General features: G+C 42.0%; 1 protein-coding gene across 1 annotated transcript in view; it reads left to right on the top strand.

Moving 5' to 3' along the window:
- grik2 (glutamate receptor, ionotropic, kainate 2) overlaps positions 1-26,035 on the top strand; it is a 230,032-nt gene that overhangs the window by 138,500 nt on the left and 65,497 nt on the right. The window contains exons 9-11 of the mRNA XM_079895063.1: positions 7,128-7,235; positions 10,051-10,164; positions 25,071-25,277. Of these exons, the coding sequence (XP_079751189.1) occupies positions 7,128-7,235; positions 10,051-10,164; positions 25,071-25,277 (429 nt within the window). The remainder of the gene's footprint in view (positions 1-7,127; positions 7,236-10,050; positions 10,165-25,070; positions 25,278-26,035) is intronic.

Consider the following 26,035-nt stretch of genomic DNA (forward strand, 5'->3'; position numbering starts at 1 on the left):
CGGCGGCCATCTCTGCTGAAGGCTCAGGTTCAGGCGTGGCGGCGGCCATCTCTGCTGAGGGCTCAGGTTCAGGCGTGGCGGCGGCCATCTCTGCTGAGGGCTCAGGTTCAGGCGTGGCTGTGGCCATCTCTGCTGAGGGCTCAGGTTCAGGCGTGGCCGTGGCCATCTCTGCTGAGGGCTCAGGTTCAGGCGTGGCGGCGGCCATCTCTGCTGAGGGCTCAGGTTCAGGCGTGGCGGCGGCCATCTCTGCTGAGGGTTCAGGTTCAGGCGTGGCCGTGGCCATCTCTGCTGAGGGCTCAGGTTCAGGCGTGGCCGTGGCCATCTCTGCTGAGGGTTCAGGTTCAGGCGTGGCGGCGGCCATCTCTGCTGAGGGCTCAGGTTCAGGCGTGGCGGTGGCCATCTCTGCTGAGGGTTCAGGTTCAGGCGTGGCCTGAACGCAGGCGTGGCCTGAACCTGAACGCAAACAGGTTTGTTTGCGTGGCCGTGGCCATCTCTGCTGAGGGCTCAGGTTCAGGCGTGGCGGCGGCCATCTCTGCTGAGGGCTCAGGTTCAGGCGTGGCGGCGGCCATCTCTGCTGAGGGCTCAGGTTCAGGCGTGGCTGTGGCCATCTCTGCTGAGGGCTCAGGTTCAGGCGTGGCCGTGGCCATCTCTGCTGAGGGCTCAGGTTCAGGCGTGGCGGCGGCCATCTCTGCTGAGGGCTCAGGTTCAGGCGTGGCGGCGGCCATCTCTGCTGAGGGTTCAGGTTCAGGCGTGGCCGTGGCCATCTCTGCTGAGGGCTCAGGTTCAGGCGTGGCCGTGGCCATCTCTGCTGAGGGTTCAGGTTCAGGCGTGGCGGCGGCCATCTCTGCTGAGGGCTCAGGTTCAGGCGTGGCGGTGGCCATCTCTGCTGAGGGTTCAGGTTCAGGCGTGGCCGTGGCCATCTCTGCTGAGGGCTCAGGTTCAGGCGTGGCCGTGGCCATCTCTGCTGAGGGCTCAGGTTCAGGCGTGGCCGTGGCCATCTCTGCTGAGGGTTCAGGTTCAGGCGTGGCGGCGGCCATCTCTGCTGAGGGCTCAGGTTCAGGCGTGGCGGTGGCCATCTCTGCTGAGGGTTCAGGTTCAGGCGTGGCCGTGGCCATCTCTGCTGAGGGCTCAGGTTCAGGCGTGGCCGTGGCCATCTCTGCTGAGGGCTCAGGTTCAGGCGTGGCTGTGGCCATCTCTGCTGAGGGCTCAGGTTCAGGCGTGGCAGCGGCCATCTCTGCTGAGGGCTCAGGTTCAGGCGTGGCGGCGGCCATCTCTGCTGAGGGCTCAGGTTCAGGCGTGGCCGTGGCCATCTCTGCTGAGGGCTCAGGTTCAGGCGTGGCTGTGGCCATCTCTGCTGAGGGCTCAGGTTCAGGCGTGGCGGCGGCCATCTCTGCTGAGGGCTCAGGTTCAGGCGTGGCGGTGGCCATCTCTGCTGAGGGTTCAGGTTCAGGCGTGGCCGTGGCCATCTCTGCTGAGGGCTCAGGTTCAGGCGTGGCGGCGGCCATCTCTGCTGAGGGCTCAGGTTCAGGCGTGGCGGTGGCCATCTCTGCTGAGGGTTCAGGTTCAGGCGTGGCGGTGGCCATCTCTGCTGAGGGTTCAGGTTCAGGCGTGGCCGTGGCCATCTCTGCTGAGGGCTCAGGTTCAGGCGTGGCCGTGGCCATCTCTGCTGAGGGCTCAGGTTCAGGCGTGGCGGCGGCCATCTCTGCTGAGGGCTCAGGTTCAGGCGTGGCGGCGGCCATCTCTGCTGAGGGCTCAGGTTCAGGCGTGGCCGTGGCCATCTCTGCTGAGGGCTCAGGTTCAGGCGTGGCGGTGGCCATCTCTGCTGAGGGCTCAGGTTCAGGCGTGGCGGCAGCCAAATCTGCTAAAGGCTCAGTTTCAGGCATGGCGGCGGCCATCTCTGCTGAGGGCTCAGGTTCAGGCGTGGCGGTGGCCATCTCTGCTGAGGGCTCAGGTTCAAGCGTGGCGGCGGCCATCTCTGCTGAGGGCTCAGGTTCAGGCGTGGCGGCGGCCATCTCTGCTGAGGGCTCAGGTTCAGGCGTGGCCGTGGCCATCTCTGCTGAGGGTTAAGGTTCAGGCGTGGGCGCGGCCATCTCTGCTAAAGGCTCAGTTTCAGGCGTGGCCGTGGCCATCTCTGCTGAGGGCTCAGGTTCAGGCGTGGTGGTGGCCATCTCTGCTAAAGGCTCAGTTTCAGGCGTGGCAGCGGCCATCTCTGCTGAGGGCTCAGGTTCAGGCGTGGCGGCGGCCATCTCTGCTGATGGCTCAGGTTCAGGCGTGGCAGCGGCCATCTCTGCTGAGGGCTCAGGTTCAGGCGTGGCGGCGGCCATCTCTGCTGAGGGCTCAGGTTCAGGCGTGGCGGCGGCCATCTCTGCTGATGGCTCAGGTTCAGGCGTGGCAGCGGCCATCTCTGCTGAGGGCTCAGGTTCAGGCGTGGTGGCGGCCATCTCTGCTGAGGGCTCAGGTTCAGGCGTGGTAGCGGCCATCTCTGCTGAGGGCTCAGGTTCAGGCGTGGTGGCGGCCATCTCTGCTGAGGGCTCAGGTTCAGGCGTGGCGGCAGCCATCTTGTCCAGAGACACAGGTTTAGCGGCAGACGTGGCTTGAACAGACTCAGACTTGGCCGGCATGACGTGAAGAGACTCAGGCTTGACAGGCATGGTGAAAATTCAGCATTGATCACAGGAATAAATTGCATTTTAAAATATATTAAAATAGAAAACAGGTATTTTTTATTGTTTCACAATATATATTTTCTATATTTTTGATCAAATAAATGCAGAATACTTGGTTCAAAAACATCTCACCGACTCCAAACGTTTGAACAGTAGTGTACATGCAACATATAAAGTGTCCAACGAATTTTACGAGGTGGCTAATTCTTACAAATTCATACGACCTCACTCGTACTAATTTGTATATTTTTTGCTAAATCGTACTTATTTTACGAGTTGCCCAATTCGTATGAATTCATACGAATGACCCGCCCCTGACCCCGCCCCTAAACCTAACCGTCACTGGGGTTTAGACAAATCGTACGAATTCATACGAGTGAGGTCGTACGAATTTGTACGAATCAGCCACATTTTACTCACTCGTACGAATTGGTCTTGAGATAGCGCTGAAAGTCTCGCTCAGGGGTGCGTTTCCCGAACAACGACGTAACTCGCTGCTTAACTACCATAGTACGATGTATCATTGAAGAAATCAACTAGCTAGTCACGACTGTTTCCTGTAACCGTATTGTCGCTAAGTGGTCGTTCAACCACGTTGGTTAATGACGTCACGCACATGGTGGAGTAATAACTTTTAATGAATCTGTTTGAGATCGAATTAACGCTAGATGTTTTGCTATTAATTACGAACATGGCATCTGAGGACTATTTCTCATTTTTCTCAGTTATTTTGTTTTATTTCCAGATTCAATCATAGGCTCGTTCTTACATAGTAGAGCACGTTCACACATGCGCACTCTTCAAAAATGGTTCTTTGAATGTCTTGACAAACTAAAAGACGTAAATTACATTTTTATGTATTCTAAATAAAAGACACAGGTTGTACTGAATGTCAGCTTGCTTATTTTGCTCAAGATAAGGATTTATTAAGTCCACGTTATGCAAACTAGAAACTCTGCTTCTATCCACAGGTCGAGATCTGTCGTTCCAATTACACAACTTTTCGATGCTGTTTGCGAATGTTCGTTAGAACGATGGTTTCGGGAAACACTGACTTCATTGAACTATGCAAATAACGACCAACATAGTTGGCTAATGATGCTTTTGGGAAACACACTCCTGAGTGACTCTGAGTGCTGTGTTTCAGAGGTGCGGCAGATGACCATAATCTGACATAGTTTAGAGACTCACAGCAGTTCTCCACCACTGTGATCCAGGCACCACAATCCACTCTATAAAATGCTGAAAATGCTCTCATCTTCACAGCGTTTCTGAATAAATTCCTGGTCATAATGTTTTTGCCATTGTTTAATACATTATTGATGGCATGATCAATAGAAAATGTGCTTTAAATGAAACCTTCAGCAAGTGTTAATGATGTTAATTGCACCAGACAAATTACTTTTATGAATAAAGTGGTTTATCTTTTACAAGCGTTTGCTTGTTTCTGACCTGGAATAGCACTCCGTGAGAGCATTGCCGTGCATAAGACAGCAGATTTATCTTAATCTAATGGAAATGATTCTTCTCCGTGCTATTTTCAGGAAAACTAGGACGGCTAATCTGAACTCTCCTGTCATTCTGCTGCCTATATTTAGACAGACTAAAAACCCTTCTTTTATTTGCTGTGCATGATATCTCAACCAGCCAGCTAAGACCAAAGGCGAAGCGAGGGAGATATAAATACATTAAAGCAGGTGGTCTGCTCTTCGTAAGCCAGTGACTCAAATCTGTGCTAGTGATGACCCCGCTCCAGACCTCTGGATCTGCTTTGTCTAGACTACAAGTAGAGCCTGGGGCTGTGGAAAGACTGGTAAAGATGTGCCGAGGTTTTTGTTGGAAATGATAATTAGAGGGCTGCTTAGTCTGATGACATTTCACCGTCTTTGAAAATGCCAGAGCACTAATCAAGATGGATACCTGGTACTGACCTAAAAACCGATCCATCGTTTACAGTATATGCACTGTGGGGACTAAAAACTTTCTGATGCATTGCAGCAGTGAATCACGCACGTGCAAAAACACAAATCCATACTGCAACTGCACACTGATCCTCAACGTGATGACTCCGACTACCAACCAGACGGAACTGGATTAATATTCGGAATGTTCTGATCCAATCTGACTTCTGACCTGTAACGCTGCCTGGATCATAATCATACACTGTTCGCTCGTTGGCCAGAGGAGAACTGAGCGACTGAGCCTGGGTTCTCCCAAGGTTTTTTTCTCCATTCTGTCACTGATGGAGTTTTGGTTCCTTGCCACTGTCGCCTTGGCTTTTGGCTTGCTTAGTTGGGGACATTTAATATTCAACAATATTATTGATCTGCCTTATTCAAGGTGGACGATGACACAGTTTTCTTCTAGAAACAAACTTTGTTGTATTATTTTCATGTTATTACTGTGAAGCTGCTTTGATACAATCTGTACTGTAAAAAGCGCTATATAAATAAAGGTGAGTTGACTTGATTTGACTAGCAGACCGTAGAATTCTCATTGTACCATTGTATGGTATCTGTTTGTTTTTTATGATGACAGTGAATAGCAGAAATCACACTAATCTGACCTGTAATTTGCAATCTGAGAGCAACTCGGGCTGCCTTTTAGATGGTCGTCCCTGTGAAAAAGAACTGATGCAGCTAAACATGAATGTGTATCCAACGCCTACAGGTGTTTCTTTTTTATTTTATTTTTTTTATTTTTTTTTACTTTTTTAAAGCACAATTTTACTCAATAGTTTATTTTGTTTGTCTACTAACAATATAATATAGTGGATATACAGTAAATGCATCACAGAAAAAAAATCGTTTTTGTTGTTTTTGAAAATAATATATTTTAAGCTTATTTCACGTCTAGAATTTTATCTATCATAAATTCAGGTATTTTAAAATAATTGTCTTGCATAATTTGACAGAAATAATGAAAACATAACATTATTGCATTGATTTGGTTTTATTTTAGTATGAAATTTGTTTTTGTTTATATATTTTCTGTATTAATTCAATTAATTTTCATTCAATTAACTTTAGTTAAAGTTTTAGTAATTTTATTGTACGTTTCTGCTATTATTATTAGTTTTTTGACATATCTATTAGGGCTGGGATGAACCCATATGACGAACCCATATCATGCTTAAATCCCAATATATTTTTTCATCAATGCTGTTATCAGTTCATGCGTGAACAAAACTTGACATAACATTATTTATAGCGCCTGCCATAAAAAATGCAATTAGCTTTGTTCCTTGTTACTTTTCATATGAAACAAAGTCTAAGTTTTAAAAGGGTCAATTTTATTATGAAATTCAAACAACAAATAAGGTTGTCGCTCTTCAATGTGCCATGAAAGATAGTTGAAGTGTCACATGAACCGCTCATCTCTTCATCATTTCTAGACTAAACATGAATGAACATCACAAGCCTTGTTGAAATATACAGTACAACTTATTGAAATGTCTCAGTGATTCAATCGCAAAAGATGAGCTTGTAAACAATGTCACATAATGTTACATTAACCTCAGAAAAGCCATTCATTGACCATAAATTCATTAGTTAGCTAGAAAAAAATAACTCTAGAGAGGAACATTTTGATATTTTGATAATATATGCACTATATTACATATTCATTATATTTGTACTTAACCTGTTTGAAGGCAAACAAGGGTAATTAATGATACACAGCTGAACAGAATGACTTATATCAGTAACCATAGTAACTCAAGTGTGGCGGGTAACTAGAACAAAACATGTGAATGAGGATAAACAAACTAAAAGTCCATGAAAATGAAGCCGTACCGTACCGCTCAGTGGAAATGAGCCAAAAGATGACATAAACAGATTAAGTATGACACCAACTGACATGGATCCTTGTGTAGTTTACAGCTTTAATTCAGAGATTTTTTTTCCCTTGAGAAAAATGTGTTCCTGATACTGTATATGTATAAATGAATTGATAAAATTGAATCGAGAACGCAATTAAATTGAATCGTGAGCTTGTGAGTCAAAGTTGAATCATGAAATTTGTGTCAATGCCCAGACTATATAGGTTTTAATAATTTTTATTTCACTTTTAGTTTTAGTTATCTTAGTACATCAAGTTAAACTAACTGAAATAAAATGTTTTTATTTTTATTTTTTAAACACATTTTGTTTTATTTTATTTTATTTCAGTTAAAGTTTATTTTATTTCAAGTAACAGAAGTTTTTTTATGGTTTGTGTTTTAGTTAACTATAATAACAGTGGTCTGAAGAAAACAGATCTGATCACATGAGCTGTACAATGACAATGTGAACAGTCTGTCCTGCAGATCAGATTTGAAAAAAAAAAAAAAAAAAAAAAAAAACATATCAAAGTGTGAACCGTACATTCTGATAAATAATGTATATTCACTGTTTAGCCAGAAAGGAAGAATTCATTGGATGTTGCAGGTTGCTACAATGAATATTTTTCTTTAACCTCCAGGCCCACTGGGACGGCTTGACCGGACGGATTAATTTCAACAGGACCAACGGCCTGAGGACAGATTTCGATCTGGATGTGATCAGCCTAAGGGAAGAGGGACTAGAGAAGGTGCTGAATTCCTCTGGTTTCATATGTCCTTAGTTATGTACTTGCTGTCCTTCATAAGGACACATGTGTGTACACCTGAAATACACACACTTACCCAGCCACTTAATGACAGGCAATAAAATTCCTCCTCCCACACACACACACACACACACACACACACACACACACACACACACACACACACACACACACACACACACACACACACACATACGGAGAGCCTCTAACCTCCCAGTTCTCTTCCACATGTGTCTGCACCTTCATGAATAATTTATCCCATTAATAATAAGGCCCTCAGTAGCCCTTTAGCCTTATGAAGTCTGAATTAAACAGGTGATTTGCAATTACAAGCTACAGGCTGTGTGTTTTCTGAAGTACTTTGTTTTTTGATGGTTGAACGTGTATGAACGACTGCACTTTGTCATCTTGTTTTGAGTTGTCAGTTCTCAAGAGGGTCCTCTGAAGTAAATGAGACGGGTTTGAGAAGGGAGGAATGGGATTGCAGTCCTTTGGTCCGCTGAAGCAATTCTCATTTACTCACTCTCTTTTTTCCATCTCTCCATTTTGCTCTCTTGTGCATGATAACATGGTCTTCACATCACCTAAGCCTCTGTACAGATAATGTCCCAATGATTAAAGAACCCAGACAATATTCACTAAAAGGTCTCGTTAAGGACTGCAACCCTGGTTCCCTGAGAAGGGAATGAGACGCTTCGTCTGAATGTTGACGTTATGCGAACGCTTCTGCGTGACTGCATATGATGCACGTATGAAATCACTCCAAACTCACTGGTGAAACATAGTCCCATGACAGATGGCAGTTGTAAAGGACTACCGGACCAAACATATTCAGCTTCTTATAGGCTGAAGTAAGTCACTCAAATGCATGCAGGAAGTATGACAAAGCAATGCAGCATCTCAGGGAACCAGTTTTACAGTCGTAACTGAGATGTTCCCTTTCAAGGGAACTCAACGCTGCTTCAGAATGTTGGGAACATCCACACCCACTACGCCATACTGCACAAATGCCTGCCTAAAAGTTTTGAATTGTAACGAGCACAAAACTTGAGTCTCAAGCACTTGAGAGCCTGTGGTAGATTCCACATCCAGGCTATAGAACCTGATGAAGGGGTATGGAGAGGACCAGCCAGCCAAATCACAAACATCTTGAAAGGAAACCCCTGATAACAATGCCTTAGAGGAAACCACACTCCTAGTAGAATGGGCTCTGATGACTTAGGACAAAGGGAAAATACGCGCCTCTTGAGCCACAGAAATTGCCTCAACTATCTATTTGCCTATGTGTTGTCCTAGGAGAAAAACGATCCTGAAGGAACTCCAGCACTGAACCAACCGGGCAGTTAACTGGGTCAAAATGTAGAGTTCCTCTTTAAGGCATATAGTTTCCTTGTGGAGGGAGCTCTAGAGTTAAGAATGGTCTCAACAACTTTAGTTGAGAGACCAGAGTTCAAGTGTTGATCCCCCTCAGGAGCTAAACCCTCTCTAGAACTACTGGGAGCAGAGCGATCAGGGGAAAAGTGCACAGGCATAGCCTTGTCCACGTCTGAAACATGGTATCCAGCCCCAACGGAACTGGATGTTTGAGGGAGAAAAGAGTGGGCAGTGTGTTGTTTGCAAACAGTCCACTTCTGCCTGGCCGAACTACCTCTAATCAACTGTTTCTGGAGTCTCCAATCTCCGGGCCGGATGTCTGCCTCCTGATTCAGGTGCTCAGGGATGTAAACAGCCCTCACCGGGAGCATCTTTCCCTGTTCCCTGAGGAGTATCTGGTGCATAGAGATCACGACCGCAGACCCCCCAAGTGATTTATGAATGAGACTACCAATGTGTTGTAGGACATGAGGGAAGCATCAGTCGTTAGCATCTTGTGACGACAGGAGGCCCCCAGCACAGGACCCTTGCCCAAAAACCAAGGCGTCTTCCACATCACTAGGGTACGACGACTTCTACGCATAACCCTGATGATGTGAAACCCCTTGGTCTTGAGTCATTACTGCAATGGTCTCATGTTTAGAAGGCCCAAAAGAATCACATTGGACACGACTGCCATGAGTCCCAACAGTCTCTGAAACAGTGACAGCTTAGCCTAGCCTGATCTTGCCTATGGCTGAGAGAATCAACTTGATACGAGAAGGAGACAGATGTGCCTGCATCGTAGTCGAGTCCCAACATCTATTCTAGAAAAGTGGTTCTCTGTAATGGAGAATGCACATTCTTCTTTGAGTTTAGTCTAAACCCCAAGTACCTCCAGTGCCCAGACTGAGCTAGAATAAATCAGTCATAAATGTACTTGAGCATTTCCCTAGAATCGCAACAGAGCTAGAGCTGCATTCATGCACTCCGTGAAGGTGCTTGGTGACGAGGCTAGGCCGAACGGAAGAACCTGATGTTGGTAAGCTTTGCCACCGAAAGCAAACCTGAATAACTTCCTGTGTTGAGGAAGGATGGATTGAGAAAGTAAGCATCTTCTATTGTAAAAAAAACCAGTTGCCAGACTTGATTTGGAACTCAATAAAATTCAGCGTTAGCATCTTGAACTCGTAAGTCCAGAGGGTATGGTTTAGATGATGGCAAGTGCTTCAGATGCAGCCACACAAAAGCATTCCTACTGCATCAATATTCTGTCTCAGCACTGAGCTCCCTCGAACTGTTTTATAGATTCTATGGCCCTACAAGAAAACTCGGTGGATGTTGGAACGTGCTCTTTATTATTTTTATTGAGGAATATATTCTTTTTTTTTTTGTATCATGTCATAGATTTATGAAAAGATATATATATTTATTTTTTTTGCAGATTGGGACATGGGATCATGCAAGTGGTTTGAACATGACGGACAACCAGAAGGGAAAGGCAGCCAATGTGACTGACTCTCTCGCCAACAGATCGCTGGTGGTGTCCACTATACTGGTAAATAAAATATTTTATTGCTTCTATGCACTTTATTTCTTCTAGTTTGCATGCATAATACTTCAGTTATTGTCCATAAGTGTGTATAAAATACATTTTCTTAATCAGTATTCTTGTCTTATTTTACCTTTAAAAATCTAAACATCCATAATAATACTTTGCTTGAGAACTTGGTTTCAGAGAATATATTTTGCCAATTTTTTTAAAAGCATATATATGTAACAAAAATGTATAAGGTTTATGCTTAAATAAAATAATAAAGTAAAATAAAATAAAATGAACTGCAGTGAAACGGGTCCCGTATTTGCAGCATTGTACTGTACATTGCACTATTCACTGCTGTGTTCCTGTTTTTCATGTGGTGTTGTTGTTTCATTTACCTCATACATTTTATTTGAGACAAATTGTGTGGAATAGCATTTTAAAATTATCTTAAACTGCCACTTTGCCACTGACACTGACAGCAGACCCTGACAACTCTCACTAAATGATATAATATTATATTGTATTGCTCCTTCACCTTCTTTTCTCACACTTTTCTGATAGTTGAAGCTAAAGGCAGCTCACTCATGTCAGATTGCACTATCATAGTCCCTGAGTGACGAAGCACTCAAGGTTTGTGGTTTGAGGCTGTTCAAACCATTCCGGTCTCTCACCACCAATAAGGATAGCAGCTTTGTTCCTGTCATCTGTTCAAGATGCCGTGCCTATTGATGGAATAAACTTAGACAACTCTTGTATACAGACAATTGTATAAGTGAACTACTCTTTGAAGTATCTCACTGTTCTCTTTTAAGCATCAGTTCTATAAGTTAGGTGTTTTTCAAGTGTGTTATTAGCATGCTTCTTTTAAACTAAAAATGATAGATTATACTTTCAGTCTACTTTTTATGTACTTATTGGAGACAAAATACATAACAAAATTATACTTCAGTATTCTCAGCTTATACTTGTACTTAATCTTTTGATTGAGATATACTTAAGAATTATATCTACTACAAGTATACAGAGCAGTCTAAGTATATTTGGCTTTCTTTTACTTAAACGTTTGTTCAGACTTAAGAAAAGTATAATTTTTCTAAGGCTTGTACTCTTTTGATAGAGTAGCCTATTAAATACTTTAAAAATACTAAAAAACTAAATATGCTTAAGTATATTTTCCAAGAAGTGCACTAATATTATAATTGTATATGTGTACTGTTCCAATTCTTTTTGAGAGTAAACTGATCAACTTTTTAGTTTATAAAAGTGTACTTTTAAATGTACTTTAATTATAGTAGTAGTACATTTTGAATTTGCCACTAGTTTAAAAATCTACGTCTTTTCTTTCTTTTCTTCTAGAACTGCAGCTATACTAGTGAACTTATAGGTATATTGTTATACTTCTAACCCATTTTTAGATTATGGAAGTACACATTGAAGAATACTCTCAGTAAACTACTATTTTAATATTATTTTATACTACAAGTTTACTTGTAATATTTCTTTAAGCAAACTACGTTTACCTTTACTATTTTATATATTATTTGTGCACTTTAAGTATCCACTGAAAAAAAAAATAGTGTTGTTCAATACCAATTTTTACCCCCACCCCCTGACCGAATTGTAAATTCGTTCATATGTGAGATGCCAGTGTTAGCTTATTTAGCTCAGTCATTTTGCTTTAGCAGAGGGAAATAGAAATGTGATTTAAAAAAAAAAAAAAAAGATATATATATATACATAATACATATATATATATAATACATTTCTAATAGGAAAATTAAAAATAAGAATGATATAATTAATAATAATATGCCTGTCAAAGTTATTGACTTTTCGGGTATTTTTATTGAACACATAGTCCAAATTGTGTGGCACTGTGGCTCAGCACTAGTGACTAATTCATTCCTTAGTGGCAAATGAGCTATAAAGTGTATATGGATATTATAGCACAGATCATTTGCTTTTGGGATAATTTGTGGTGAAATGTTTCAATAAATTTTGAGTAAATTGCAGAATTTGGCATTTTGGCAAATCTGAGCACAGACTGATCCTTTTCAATCTCTATAGTGGGACCTTTTTCTGAGGAGAAACGTCTGAGAAACAGCTGTTAGCTATCTTTGTTATTGTCCATTCAGTCTTATTGCTGCTAGGAGTTGAGCTATTGAAAGGGTTTCCTAAATTAATTTCTATGGGTTTATAGAATAAATTGGTAAACTTTTAGTCATTAAGTGACTAATTTAATGCATTTATAATTGTATAACACATTGTATTTAAGCATAATCATTTCACATCAACACTTTATTCCAACTGCCTTATTTGAGGGCTGACATAGAAATAGTGCAGCATTTTAAATATTTCTGAAACGTTTTTTTTAAAGCCTAATTTTAAGATTTCCATTGTGACCCTATTCTGAACCTGCATGTGTATGTGAATGGTGTATTTTGCTCATCACTGTCATTGTGAGTTGTGTGTGTGTGTGTGTGTGTGTGTGTGTGTGTGTGTGTGTGTGTGTGTGTGTGTGTGTGTGTGTGTGTGTGTGTGGAATATTCAGGACTTTGTATACTTAGTTAAAAATCTCTAACACTGATAGCTGTAATTTCTTTTTTTTTAATCTTTTTTTCTGAAATCTAAGAGCAACAAATACATCAGATGAACCTATGTTTAATTTCTACAGTGAACAATTAGTGTTATTTTACGTTTAAAGGGGTGCTATAATGCCCTTTTCACAAGATGTAAAATAAGTCTCTGATGTCCCCAGAGTGTGTGTGTGAAGTTTCAGCTCAAAATACCCCACAGATATTTTTATATAGCATGTTAAAGTTGTCACTTTTTGGGGGTGAGCAAAAACGCACCGTTTTTGTGTCTGTGCCTTTAAATGCAAATGAGCTTCTGCTCCCAGCACAGGGGGCGGAGCTACAAGAGTTTGTGTCCTTTTACCTCACACAGACATGCACTGAAAATTTCAATGTTTATGTTCAAACCTAGGTCAGACAATAATGGAGAGACTCAAGAAGAAGTGACAACATGTAGAAGCAACAGGACATTTCTGAATGGTTATTTGAGGAATTTGTGTAGTTTATGTGTAGTATCTTTTCTAGTCATTGATTAGCATATTCTGTCATGATAATCTATTAATTGAGTTCCTGGGGGCGGGTTTATGTAAATTTTAGGGTTTGTGATGTCACTAACCCGGGAGGAAGGTCCTGTAGTCCCTACCAGCCATTTGTTGTAGTCCTTAAAAAGCAATTTCTTTAAAAGCAAATATCTCCCTTTGCTTTGAACTTTGAGCGTTGTAACTTTGCAGATGTTGTTTATACTCATACAGCAACATTACACACTAACTAAAGTTAGAAAAGTCAAATCATAATCAACCACCCCTTTAAGGTCCTTGCACACTGAATCCGAAATTCGCGTCCGAAATTTTCGCACGTTAAAAAATAAATACGACCTCACGTTATGTCAATCACACCTGCACACTGCTTCCGAAACTTTCGTCCGTCAAAAAAAATTCGGAATCGGGTTCGTTTTTCTGCGTTTTTCGCATCCGTAACAAACATTTGAATGGTGTTTTGACAATTCAGAGCCACCGAATAACGGATACGAAAAAACGCATGCGGAAATTTCGGATTCGGTGTGCAAGGACCTTTAGGCAGCTTTTAGGATAAATGTGCTGCGTAAAGTGTGAGTACCAAGCAGCATCTCCAGGTGCACCCTTGAAACCAGACCAAAAAAGATTTGTGCACCCCTGTTTATAGCTCCTAACTTAGTATCACTGTGTGACAATGAGGAATGATCACCTCAAAATGTAGATGCTGGTGTGAAGGAATTTTTCTAAATAAAATGCACGCACGTCTCTCGCTATTGCTCACCTGCCCTGTGACGTTTGCACACGTACCATAGGTTTCCGACCCCGGGTTTACACCAGAAGCTGATGTGTTGTGTCAAACAATGTCACAAACTTGCATTAAAATTGCCTTTTGATTGAATAGATGAAAACAAAATGACAACATAGAGGTTAAGGGGTTTAATGTCACAGGAAACAGTCAGTCAATTGACATTTGTGGCATTTCAGAATTTCCACATCTTCATTTTTTGTCCCTTTGATCATGCAGAACGACAGTATTCTGAGTCAGAAAATGAAAAAGGAAAATGTCTTCACTGCTCTATGCCTCTAAATTCCCTCTCTGTTGCATCACTCAATGTTTGATGATGGACTTGCTGTCGAACTGTTTCAAATATTGGAACATATTTACAGGTTTTAAATTAGAACGTATGCACAAATTCCCCCACCATTGAAAAATTGGTTAGTTAGCTATACAAAGGAGCTTTAATTACTGTTAATTTTATATGTATGTTTAAATAAATTTGTCATGATGACATGTACCAAATAGGACGGTTCACTCTAGTTTACAGCATTAGCTTGGGAGAGATTTTTATTCTCCTTAAGAAAACCAAACTATCTGTATCGGCAGATATTCTGAACAATTGGTTATCAGTATCGGTGGAGAAATTTAGTATCGGTGCATCTCTAATCATTATGTCAGATAAAGTGGTTTAACTTACATGTGCATTAGGACTCCAATATCTTCCTTCTTACTTTTGAGTTTACTTTTGTCAATAAAAAAAAAAAAATTCAAGGCAAAAGGTACAATTCATTAAACTGAGTATAGTGTGCGTTTTTATTCTCTCTCAGTGACCGATCAGAATGGATTAAATGCTACAAATGCTAGTTGTGTGAGTCAGGCGGCCAAGGATCAAAGCTGTCATGAATGAAAGGAGAGAAGGTGTGAGAGGAGACTGCTGGGAGGGGTGAATGCTAAGCGCTGAATGTCAGTCCTTACATGAAAGTTTAATGCCCTCAGGTTTGCCTCTGAAGCCGTCATTGTGCTGCTGCAGAAAGGGGATTGTTATTAATAGGCTGTGAGCAAACATGCTGCAGGTTTGCGCTTACATTTCTAAAAAAAAAAAAAAAAAAAAAGTAATGAAAGATGAGTTGAGAGACCTTATCACTGTTATAGGAAGCAGAAACTTGCACAGGAGTGACAGAAATGAATATTTGCCCTCTTAAAATAATGCAAGGGGCATTTTTTTTATTGTTTAAGGACAATATTTCTAACCTTATTAAATGAATGTGTCATATTTTGTATAGGTGGTATGAATGCATTTACACTGCATTTACAATTGTATAATTAATGTTATGAGATAACATAAAATATTGACTATAGAAGCTAAAACTATAACAATAATATATAAACTAAAGCTGACATTAGGTCGCAGCAAGTCATTTAAAAGCCACCTTAAATGAGTAAGTCATCGGCTCATTCATTCAACCAATTCCTTCAAAAAGGCTGATTTGTTCAGGAATGAAGAAAGTGACTGTCTTTATGAATGGGTCATTGAATCATTCACTCAACCAATTTGTTAAAAAATGTTTAGTAATGAAACACCACTGTGTATTGAATTTTGGTGGTATTTTTGCAACTGATTTTTGACCCTGCTATATCTGTTCACTGACTTTGCATCAGACCATTCATAATGGTGCCTTGTTTTAATATTTGTTCAAATCAGTGTTTTTTTTTTTATTTGTTTGTGTACACATTTTCTCATATGGAAATTTCTGTAAGCTACATTTCCTAGTGCTTACACACACCTTGCCTGAGTAACCTGACAAACGTTGGCTTTGTAATCTTGTTTCCAGGCAGACATTGGTTGCTAGTATTGTGTGCAGTACACGTCAGTTGATGAATAGTTTACTCACATTTCACAATATAGTTCGATTTTGTCTTATTTCCTCATCTTCCAGGATGTTTTGCTCTCCAAATCTGTGATTAATAGCTGAATGAATACAATTTCAGTGTTACAATTTTAACCAGCAGTCTAGGGTTGTTGAGTTCAGGACGCAGCAGTGCAGTGTCTTCTATAGCTTTGCTACTGGATTCAATTGCCCCTTCACCTTCAGATATTACTCTATCTGCATGTGCACTGCTACACAGTGAATTGGACAATTAATAAAACTGGGGCTTATTTAAAAAAAAAAAAAAAGGTTTGATTGAGCCAGTACCATTGTTTCCAGGAGTCAAAATATTCAAGTTTTTAATTAGATGGCAAGTAATGGAAGGTAACTTAGCCTTTAGGGGTACGGTAGTTTCTCTCCCATCTGCTGAATGGATTGCTGGTTTAATTAGACTTTTAATTCTCTCAATTGCTCTTTTATGAGTTTAGATGCAATATTTGCTGTTCCAGGGGACGTTGTGGTATAAATTGTCTTAGGTAGTTTAGATGCTTCTTAGACAGACATGTAACATTGCATTTACATTTCTGCTTTTAGCAAACACTATTGTCCAAAGTGACTTATACAATAGAGGAATATAATCAGTTCATCAAAGAGCCGACAATATTCATAGCATACAATTCTAGGTTTATTAGAAAGCTAGATTCGGATTAAACGTTGTCCTTGTCTCAGATTTTCTACTCTGGGAGCATTAAAATAGTCTACTAATACTCTAATGAGAGTTAGCTGACATGTATTTGCAAAGTTACTTATACTGTAGTTAGTAGAATGTCCAAAGTGGACTATTGAAATACAGTGTTACCCAAAAACGATTAATCTATGTGTAGGAGGAATGTTATATAAATTATAGAATTTAATGATAGCAAACAGAACTGAGTGCAAATGCAGCAGTGCATTTAGGTTCCTGGCCGGCCAAAATGTTTAGGGAAAATTTTGGTAGTAATGGCAGTTGGACTTCAACAGACTGTAAGAATCACACAGTTGTTAGGCTTCAGCTGATTTACATTATTGTTTGTACAAAATATATTGTTTCCCAAAACATATAGATTAATACTAAGCAATACATAGATTATACTAAGAAGAGTAAATTGAGTGTGCAATGCTTTTAAAAACATTCAATGGGTAAATCTTGCAAAACTTAAGAACATTTCTGGGTTACTTTGCACTTCAGAATCAAAATATTATGTAAAATATTGATTTTATTATTATTTTATATTCATAACATACCGTATCAGTGTCGTCAGTGTAGCGGCTGTTGTCCTGGGTCTTTTGATGGCATAGTGTACTCAATAGGCCTGGGGTAGTGCAGTCCTACCCTTAAAAATGTGCTGTTGCCCTCTGTGGGCCGTAATGTTTGAATTATTCTATTATTATCACATAAAAATGTTGCAGTGCAAAACATCTTAATGGTCTTCAAATGGCCTTCATTTCCAAATGGGCAAAATATAATATCTTTTTTTTTTTTTTTTTTGCAAAATGATGCATACTCCTGAGAGCTTTTGCGAGAGTTACCCAAAATGTATTCAATATGAAATAGATCTCAAGAAGAAACAAAATTGCTTTTAACAAACTTCTGAAGTCACTCAAGTGTTTTAGGAGTGCAGAGGTCTCCAGATTCGTATTGTTGATCAAGGGTGGTTTGTGATGCAGAAATAGCAGGTTTTCGGGCAACATTAATCAAAGACTTCTGGCACTTCTGAAAACGTAATGCATCTCCTGCTATTTTCCCATGAAAAGTTTCACAAGTATTTCAAAGCATTCTGGAGCATTTTCAGATATTAAAATGCACCTTTCTCAGATTTGTGGGAAGCTGTCCTACCCATCAGCCACTGCAGCTTTCTGACCTTGAATTATCTGCTTTCTGTTTGGCGTAAACACGCGTACACACACAGAGACGAGCTTTCAGGTATACACTCTCTCGCTTCCTGTCTTTCATCACAAATTGACATTTCCATTGGAAGGAAAGAATAGAGAACAAGTAACAGAAAAAGACAAAAATGACAATGCCAAAGGATGCATTTTAAGATTGATCAAAAATAATTGTAAAATCACTGAAGCTAATTAAAAACCCATTTGCAAGCTAAATGTCAGTCGTCTGAGCGATATGTTGGCTGCGCAGACTGGTAGATCTCACAGATGTTTGAGTTCGGCACTCTAAATGAAACCCAGCTGAATGTAAAACCAATCACAAACAAAAGCCAAATGGAAAAGAAAGCCGCAGTGCTCAGTGAGTATTCGGCTTCAGCGATAAGTCAAAGCGCTATGTGTGTTTAAAAAGCTCAGGTAGTTATGAAATATTATCGCTCACTGTGAGCAACCCTCTCCAACTTCTGCACTGTTTCCATGGAAATACACACATGTACGAACAATGCTCAAGCACAAAGAGCTCAATGGGGTTATTTGACACTGCTTTCGGCCAATGAAAATCTGACCTGAACGCTACAGGCCTGAAGGAGCGTGCGATCAGTGCTCATAAACTAAAGGTAGCTCTGACTGAGCTGGAAGCAACACAGGTTCCCAGTCCACTAACATCTCAGAGCTCTAATGTAAAAGCTCTTATTGGCTCTGTGTTGATTTAGAGCTCATGCACCATGAACAGTGGAGCGACTGAATTTAGTGAAGCAGAATTCATGACCTGACTCATGAAATTATGATTTTACTTTACACAAAATAAATTGTGACTGGTGCATTCCTATAGAAAACTCTCCGTCATGATGCTATGCGGTGGCTAAGGGTTTTCACCATGTTGCTAAGGGTGTTTGATAAGGCATTGATATGCAGTTACTAAGGTGTTCTGAGTGGTTGCTAGGGCATTGCTGTGCAGGATGTTCTGAGTTCTTTAGTACATTGCTATGTTATTGCTGAGGTGTTCTGGGTGGCTCCATTTCTAAAAGAGCCCACCCCTAATCTCTGTGATATTCTGGTCTTTAGATATGGATTAAGTCCTTCCTTCATTGTAAATCTAAAGGATTTGTTTCAGCAGTTTTACCAGCTGATAAATGAATGCTGCATAGTTTGAGGTACCATTCAAAGCTGTAGCGCAAATGTGTGCTATTGTGAATCTGCTTTGAAAACATTTCTATTATATAAAGCCCTTCAAAAATAAAGGTGTTTGACTTGACTTGAATTTAGTGTTACAGGTTTGTTTATTGATTAGTCCTAAGGATGAGAAATAATAATAGAGATGCTTGCCTTATTAAACACCACTAATTAACACTATGATGAAAGCAATAATGACAACAGGTGCGCAGTGACAAAATTTAATGCGATGGCAAAGCAAGGTTTTGTGTCATCCTGTAGGTCAACTATTTAAAAACACTTCTATGATATAAGCGGTTGGGTTATGTGTCTGAACCTAGCATTCCAGATACACTACATGGACAAAACTATTGGGACACCTGACCATTACGCCAACAGGGACTTTAATGACATGGAGTTAAGGTGATGATACACAGGGCAATTTTTTGAGCAATATTGCTGGGCAATGTTGCCGTCAACGGGCAACCGGATGAGAGACAGGGCCCACGACCGATCTAAATTATCCAGATAGAAATGTATTGCCCATTTTAAATGGGAAAGTGCCCAAGCAACAATTGCTCGGCAAGATTGCCCAGCAACATTGCTCAAAAAGTTGCCCTGTGTATCATTACCTTTAGTCCCCCTTTGCTGCTATAACTACTAGCACTCTTCTGGAAGGCTTTCCACAAGATTTCGGAGAGTAGAGCATTTGTGTCAGGCACTGATGTTGGATTACAAGGCCTGGCTCGTAATCTCTGTATCAATTCACCCCATTTAGTTTGGTTGGGTTGAAGTCAGGGCTCAGTGCGGGACAGTCCAGTTCTTCCACACCAAACTCATCCAACCATGTCTTTATGGACCTTGCTTTATGCACTGGGTCACACAATAGAGCAGGGTCTTCCCCAAACTGTTCCCACAAAGGTGGATGCATAGCATTGTCCAAAATGCCACACCATAATCCCCCCTCCACCAAACAACCCCACACCATAATCCCCCCTCCACCAAACAACCCCACACCATAATCCCCCTCCACCAACTCCACCAAACAACCCCACACCATAACCCCCCTCCACCAAACAACCCCACACCATAACCCCCCTCCACCAAACAACCCCACACCACCAAACAACCCCACACCATAACCCCCCCTCCACCAAACAACCCCACACCATAACCCCCTCCACCAAACAACCCCACCCCATAATCCCTCTCCACCAAACAACCCCACACCATAATCCCTCTCCACCAAACAACCCCACACCGTAATCCCCTCTCCACCAAACAACCCCACACCGTAATCCCCTCTCCACCAAACAACCCCACACCGTAACCCCCCTCCACCAAACAACCCCACACCATAATCCCCTCTCCACCAAACAACCCCACACCGTAACCCCCCTCCACCAAACAACCCCACACCATAACCCCCCTCCACCAAATAACCCCACACCGTAATCCTCTCTCCACCAAACAACCCCACACCGTAACCCCCCTCCACCAAACAACCCCACACCGTAACCCCCCCTCCACCAAACAACCCCACACCGTAACCCCCCCATCCACCAAACAACCCCACACCGTAACCCCCCTCCACCAAACAACCCCACACCGTAACCCCCCTCCACCAAACAACCCTACACCATAACCCCCCTCCACCAAAGAACCCCACACCATAACCCCCCCTCCACCAAACAACCCCACACCATAACCCCCTCCACCAAACAACCCCACCCCATAATCCCTCTCCACCAAACAACCCCACACCATAATCCCTCTCCACCAAACAACCCCACACCATAATCCCCTCTCCACCAAACAACCCCACACCATAACCCCCTCCACCAAACAACCCCACACCATAATCCCCCTCCACCAAACAACCCCACCCCGTAATCCCCCTCCACCAAACAACCCTACACCATAACCCCCCTCCACCAAACAACCCCACACCATAACCCCCTCCACCAAACAACCCCACACCATAATCCCCTCTCCACCAACAACACCAAACAACCCCACACCATAATCCCCCTCCACCAAACAACCCCACCCCATAATCCCTCTCCACCAAACAACCCCACACCATAATACCTCTCCACCAAACAACCCCACACCATAATCCCCCCTCCACCAAACAACCCCACACCATAACCCCCTCCACCAAACAACCCCACACCATAACCCCCCCTCCACCAAACAACCCCACACCATAACCCCATCCACCAAACAACCCCACACCATAATCCCCTCTCCACCAAACAACACCAAACAACCCCACACCATAATCCCCCTCCACCAAACAACCCCACCCCATAATCCCTCTCCACCAAACAACCCCACACCATAATTCCTCTCCACCAAACAACCCCACACCGTAACCCCCCTCCACCAAACAACCCCACACCATAATCCCCTCTCCACCAAACAACCCCACACCATAACCCCCCTCCACCAAACAACCCCACACCATAATCCCCTCTCCACCAAACAACCACACACCGTAACCCCCCTCCACCAAACAACCCTACACCATAACCCCCCTCCACCAAACAACCCCACACCATAACCCCCCCTCCACCAAACAACCCCACACCATAACCCCCTCCACCAAACAACCCCACACCATAATACCTCTCCACCAAACAACCCCACACCATAACCCCCTCCACCAAACAACCCCACACCATAACCCCGCCTCCACCAAACAACCCCACCCCATAACCCCCTCCACCAAACAACCCCACACCATAATCCCCTCTCCACCAAACAACACCAAACAACCCACCCCATAATCCCTCTCCACCAAACAACCCCACACCATAATCCCTCTCCACCAAACAACCCCACCCCATAATCCCTCTCCACCAAACAACCCCACACCGTAACCCCCCTCCACCAAACAACCCCACACCATAATCCCCTCTCCACCAAACAACACCAAACAACCCACACCATAATCCCCCTCCACCAAACAACCCCACCCCATAATCCCTCTCCACCAAACAACCCCACACCATAATCCCTCTCCACCAAACAACCCCACCCCATAATCCCTCTCCACCAAACAACCCCACACCGTAACCCCCCTCCACCAAACAGCCCCACACCATAATCCCCTCTCCACCAAACAACCTCACACCATAACCCCCCTCCACCAAACAACCCCACACCATAATCCCCTCTCCACCAAACAACTCCACACCGTAACCCCCCTCCACCAAACAACCCTACACCATGACCCCCCTCCACCAAACAACCCCACACCATAACCCCCCCTCCACCAAACAACCCCACACCATAACCCCCTCCACCAAACAACCCCACCCCATAATCCCTCTCCACCAAACAACCCCACACCATAATCCCTCTCCACCAAACAACCCCACACCATAACCCCCCCTCCACCAAACAACCCCACACCATAACCCCCTCCACCAAACAACCCCACACCATAATCCCCTCTCCACCAAACAACACCAAACAACCCCACACCATAATCCCCCTCCACCAAACAACCCCACCCCATAATCCCTCTCCACCAAACAACCCCACACCATAATCCCTCTCCACCAAACAACCCCACACCATAATCTCCCCTCCACCAAACAACACCACACCATAATCCCCCCTCCACCAAACAACACCAAACAACCCCACACCATAATCCCCCTCCACCAAACAACCCCACACCATAATCCCTCTCCGCCAAACAACCCCACACCATAATCCCCCTCCACCAAACAACCCCACATCATAATCCCCCCTCCACCAAACAACCCCACACCATAACCCCCCTCCACCAAACAACCCCACACCATAATCCCTCTCCACCAAACAACACCACCCCACACCATAATCCCCCCTCCACCAAACAACCCCTCACCATAACCCCCCCTCCACCAAACAACCCCACACCATAATCCCCCCTCCACCAAACAACCCCAGTGGCGGTGTACTTTACACCACTCCATCCGACGCTTGGCTTGTACTTGGTGATTTGAGACTTGTATGCAGCATCTTGGCCATGAAAACCCACTTCATGAAGCTCCCGCCGCACAGTTTTTGTGCTGATATTAATGGAAGTTTCTTCAGCTATGGAATCAGCAGTGTGTTGGCAATTTGGCATCAATCCCACTTACAGTTGACCGTGAAATATCTAGCAGAGATGAAATCTTGCAAACTGAAAAGATGGCATCCTATCACAATATCACTGAGCTCTTCAGAGCGACCCGAATCTTTGTAAATGCAGACTTAATGGGTGCTTGATTTTATACACCTGTGGCAATGGGTCTGATTGAAACACCTGAATTAAATTATTAAGAAGTGTGTCCCAATTCTTTTGTCTATATAGTGTAGATGTTAATAACAGCAGGTAATATTGTTACTACATGGAAGATGTGAAATGAAATGCTTACAAAACAAAAATGGTTCAATAGGGAGGTCATTACAAATTGTATTGTTAGCGTAATTCAAGTAAAACTTTTAACTGAATAATATACATGATTTTAAAGATTGTTTAAGTATTTGATATGTCTAATCAAACCTAATGCCTTAAGGTGTAGTCATATTTATCATTGCTCTTTGAATTTTTGCAGACAAAATAATTTCAGTCCATGCACACTGTGAAAAAGCAGAAAAAAAACTTGATGCAACCAGTTTCAAGAATTTTTTGAGTATCAACTTAACAATTAAGGTTGGTCTGTGCTTTCATCAAACATAATATATCAAGTTTTATGAATTCAAAAATGATAATATCTTTTATTTGTGGATCCAAAATCAATAAGCTTGCATTTTTAGTTAAGCTTAGAATTAACATTACATTAAAGTGATGATAAACTTTCAGAGTTTTTCTAACTTGAATATCATCAAACTGTAAAGGTTAGTTATTTCTATACAACAAAACAAGTATAGGAGTAATTCTACAATATAGGGTACATTTCATGTCCATTGATGATAATTATATTTTGTTCCAATTTTCCTCAGAAATATCATGTTTTATAAGCATGACTGACATGCTTTTTCGTTTCACTCTCGGTGCGGTTCGATCTTTTTGCGTTTTGATGCCCTCGGTCTGGACGAGCCTTAAGGTGGCTGAACTGGCAAGCTTTTCAAAGCTCAAAGAATTTAAGCAAAAATGTAAAAACTAAAACGTTGAAAAAGCAAAAATAGTTTGTACATACATGATGCTTTGATGCATGAGAAGAAGTGTTGTTTCTATGCCGGGCTCCTGCTGTGAACAGGCTGGCTCTCATTGGTTCATTAGGACTGTGAATATGCAGGCGGTGAGCAGCGTGGGGGCGGGCAAGCGCTTATCTCTCTCTCTGCTGAAGCTCCCCTGGCATGACAAATCTTCCCGAATCTCGCTGGTATTGAGGGATCTGTTCACACCAGCTTCCTGTAGTCTAAACCAGATATCTGCATTCTTATTGCCAAGATCAGCTGTCTCAGAAAATGCTTATTTGTTGCTCATGCATCACAATAGTTAACACAATGTTAAAGGGATTGATCAACTAAAAATGAAAATTGTCATCATTTAGGCTACTCACCCTCGTGTTGTTCCAAATCTGCATTATAATGCATTATATATAGTTAAAATGTATTATACCATTTGCAGATTCCTTGTTACTGCTGAAATTGGCTGTTTGTCATGTTTTTAAATTCAGTGTACTCTCTAAAGGTGTAACAATGAATAGATAAATACTATAATGCATTATAACTGTGTCATTTTTCATGGAACCATGCAATGCATTACAAGGCATAATTAATGCATTAAAATACTTTTATAATGCATTGTATAAAAAAAAGGCTTTAAGTAAAGTGTTATCACATTTCTTTGTTCTGTGAAACACAAAAGATGCTTTGAAGAACGTTGGTGTCCAAACATGACTTTCATTGTGTAGATAAAAACACTAAAATATTTTCTTAAAATATTAATAAAAAAAATAAATAAATTTTTGGTCAGATTATTTTTAATATTATTATATTCTATTATATCATATTGAGGTGCATGACATCTTGCTTGAGGTGATACGTCACTCACTGTGACTGCGCAAGCCCTATCAGACGTATATATCAGACATGTTTCTGAGCACAATGTGTTTTCCCTCCACAGGCAGAGCCTTACGTGATGTTCAAGAAGTCGGATAAGCCACTGTACAGGAACGATCGTTTCGAGGGCTTCTGCATCGACCTGCTGCGAGAGCTGGCCGCTATCCTGGGCTTCTCCTACGAGCTGCGACTGGTGGAGGACGGCAAGTACGGAGCGCAGGAGGAAAGCACGGGCCAGTGGAACGGCATGGTCCGAGAACTGATGGACCACGTGAGTCAGACTCCACCGTCCAACACTGTTTTGATTTGCACGGTTGGCTCTTTTCCCACACATCTTTCCGTACAACCCTGCAAGGTTGAGAAAAATTGGCCCTCTTTCAAATCATAAATGTGAATATACAGTGTATAGACTTGGACACCCCCAAAGATGTTGAATTGGGATTTAAATAATGAATAACTTAAATTTATTGAATAACAATTCAAAGAAAATCGAAATAACACAACAGCTTTATAACAATAATAATCATTAATTCTGATTAATCATGACTATGACATGTAGAATCCACACATGTCTCTTTAATTTAATCTTTAATTTAAAATCACTATTTTAATTTATGCAATTTTCATGTGATCAAAGCTGAATTTTCAGCATCATTACTTCAGTCTTCAGTGTCACTTGATCCTTCAGAAATCATTCTAATATGATGATTTGTTGCTCAAGAAACATTTCTGATCATTATTATCAATGCTGAAAACATTTTTGTGGGAAACATGATACATTTTTTCAGGATTCTTTGATGAATAGAAAGTTCAATAAACAGCATTTGTTATAGAAATATTTAGTAACACTATAAATTAATTTCAATAATTAATAATATTTACTGGCACTTTTGATGCATTTATGTGCCCTCACTGATTGAAAAAGTATTAATTTCTGTAAGAAAAAAAACATTTCCCAAACATTTCTATAGGGTGCTCTTCAAACTCAAACAGACCCCGTATGTTTTGTCTATGATAACACATTTGATC

The sequence above is a fragment of the Squalius cephalus genome (genome assembly GCF_949319135.1).
Source record: "Squalius cephalus genome assembly, chromosome: 15".
In the NCBI taxonomy this organism is placed as follows: Eukaryota; Metazoa; Chordata; class Actinopteri; order Cypriniformes; family Leuciscidae; genus Squalius; species Squalius cephalus.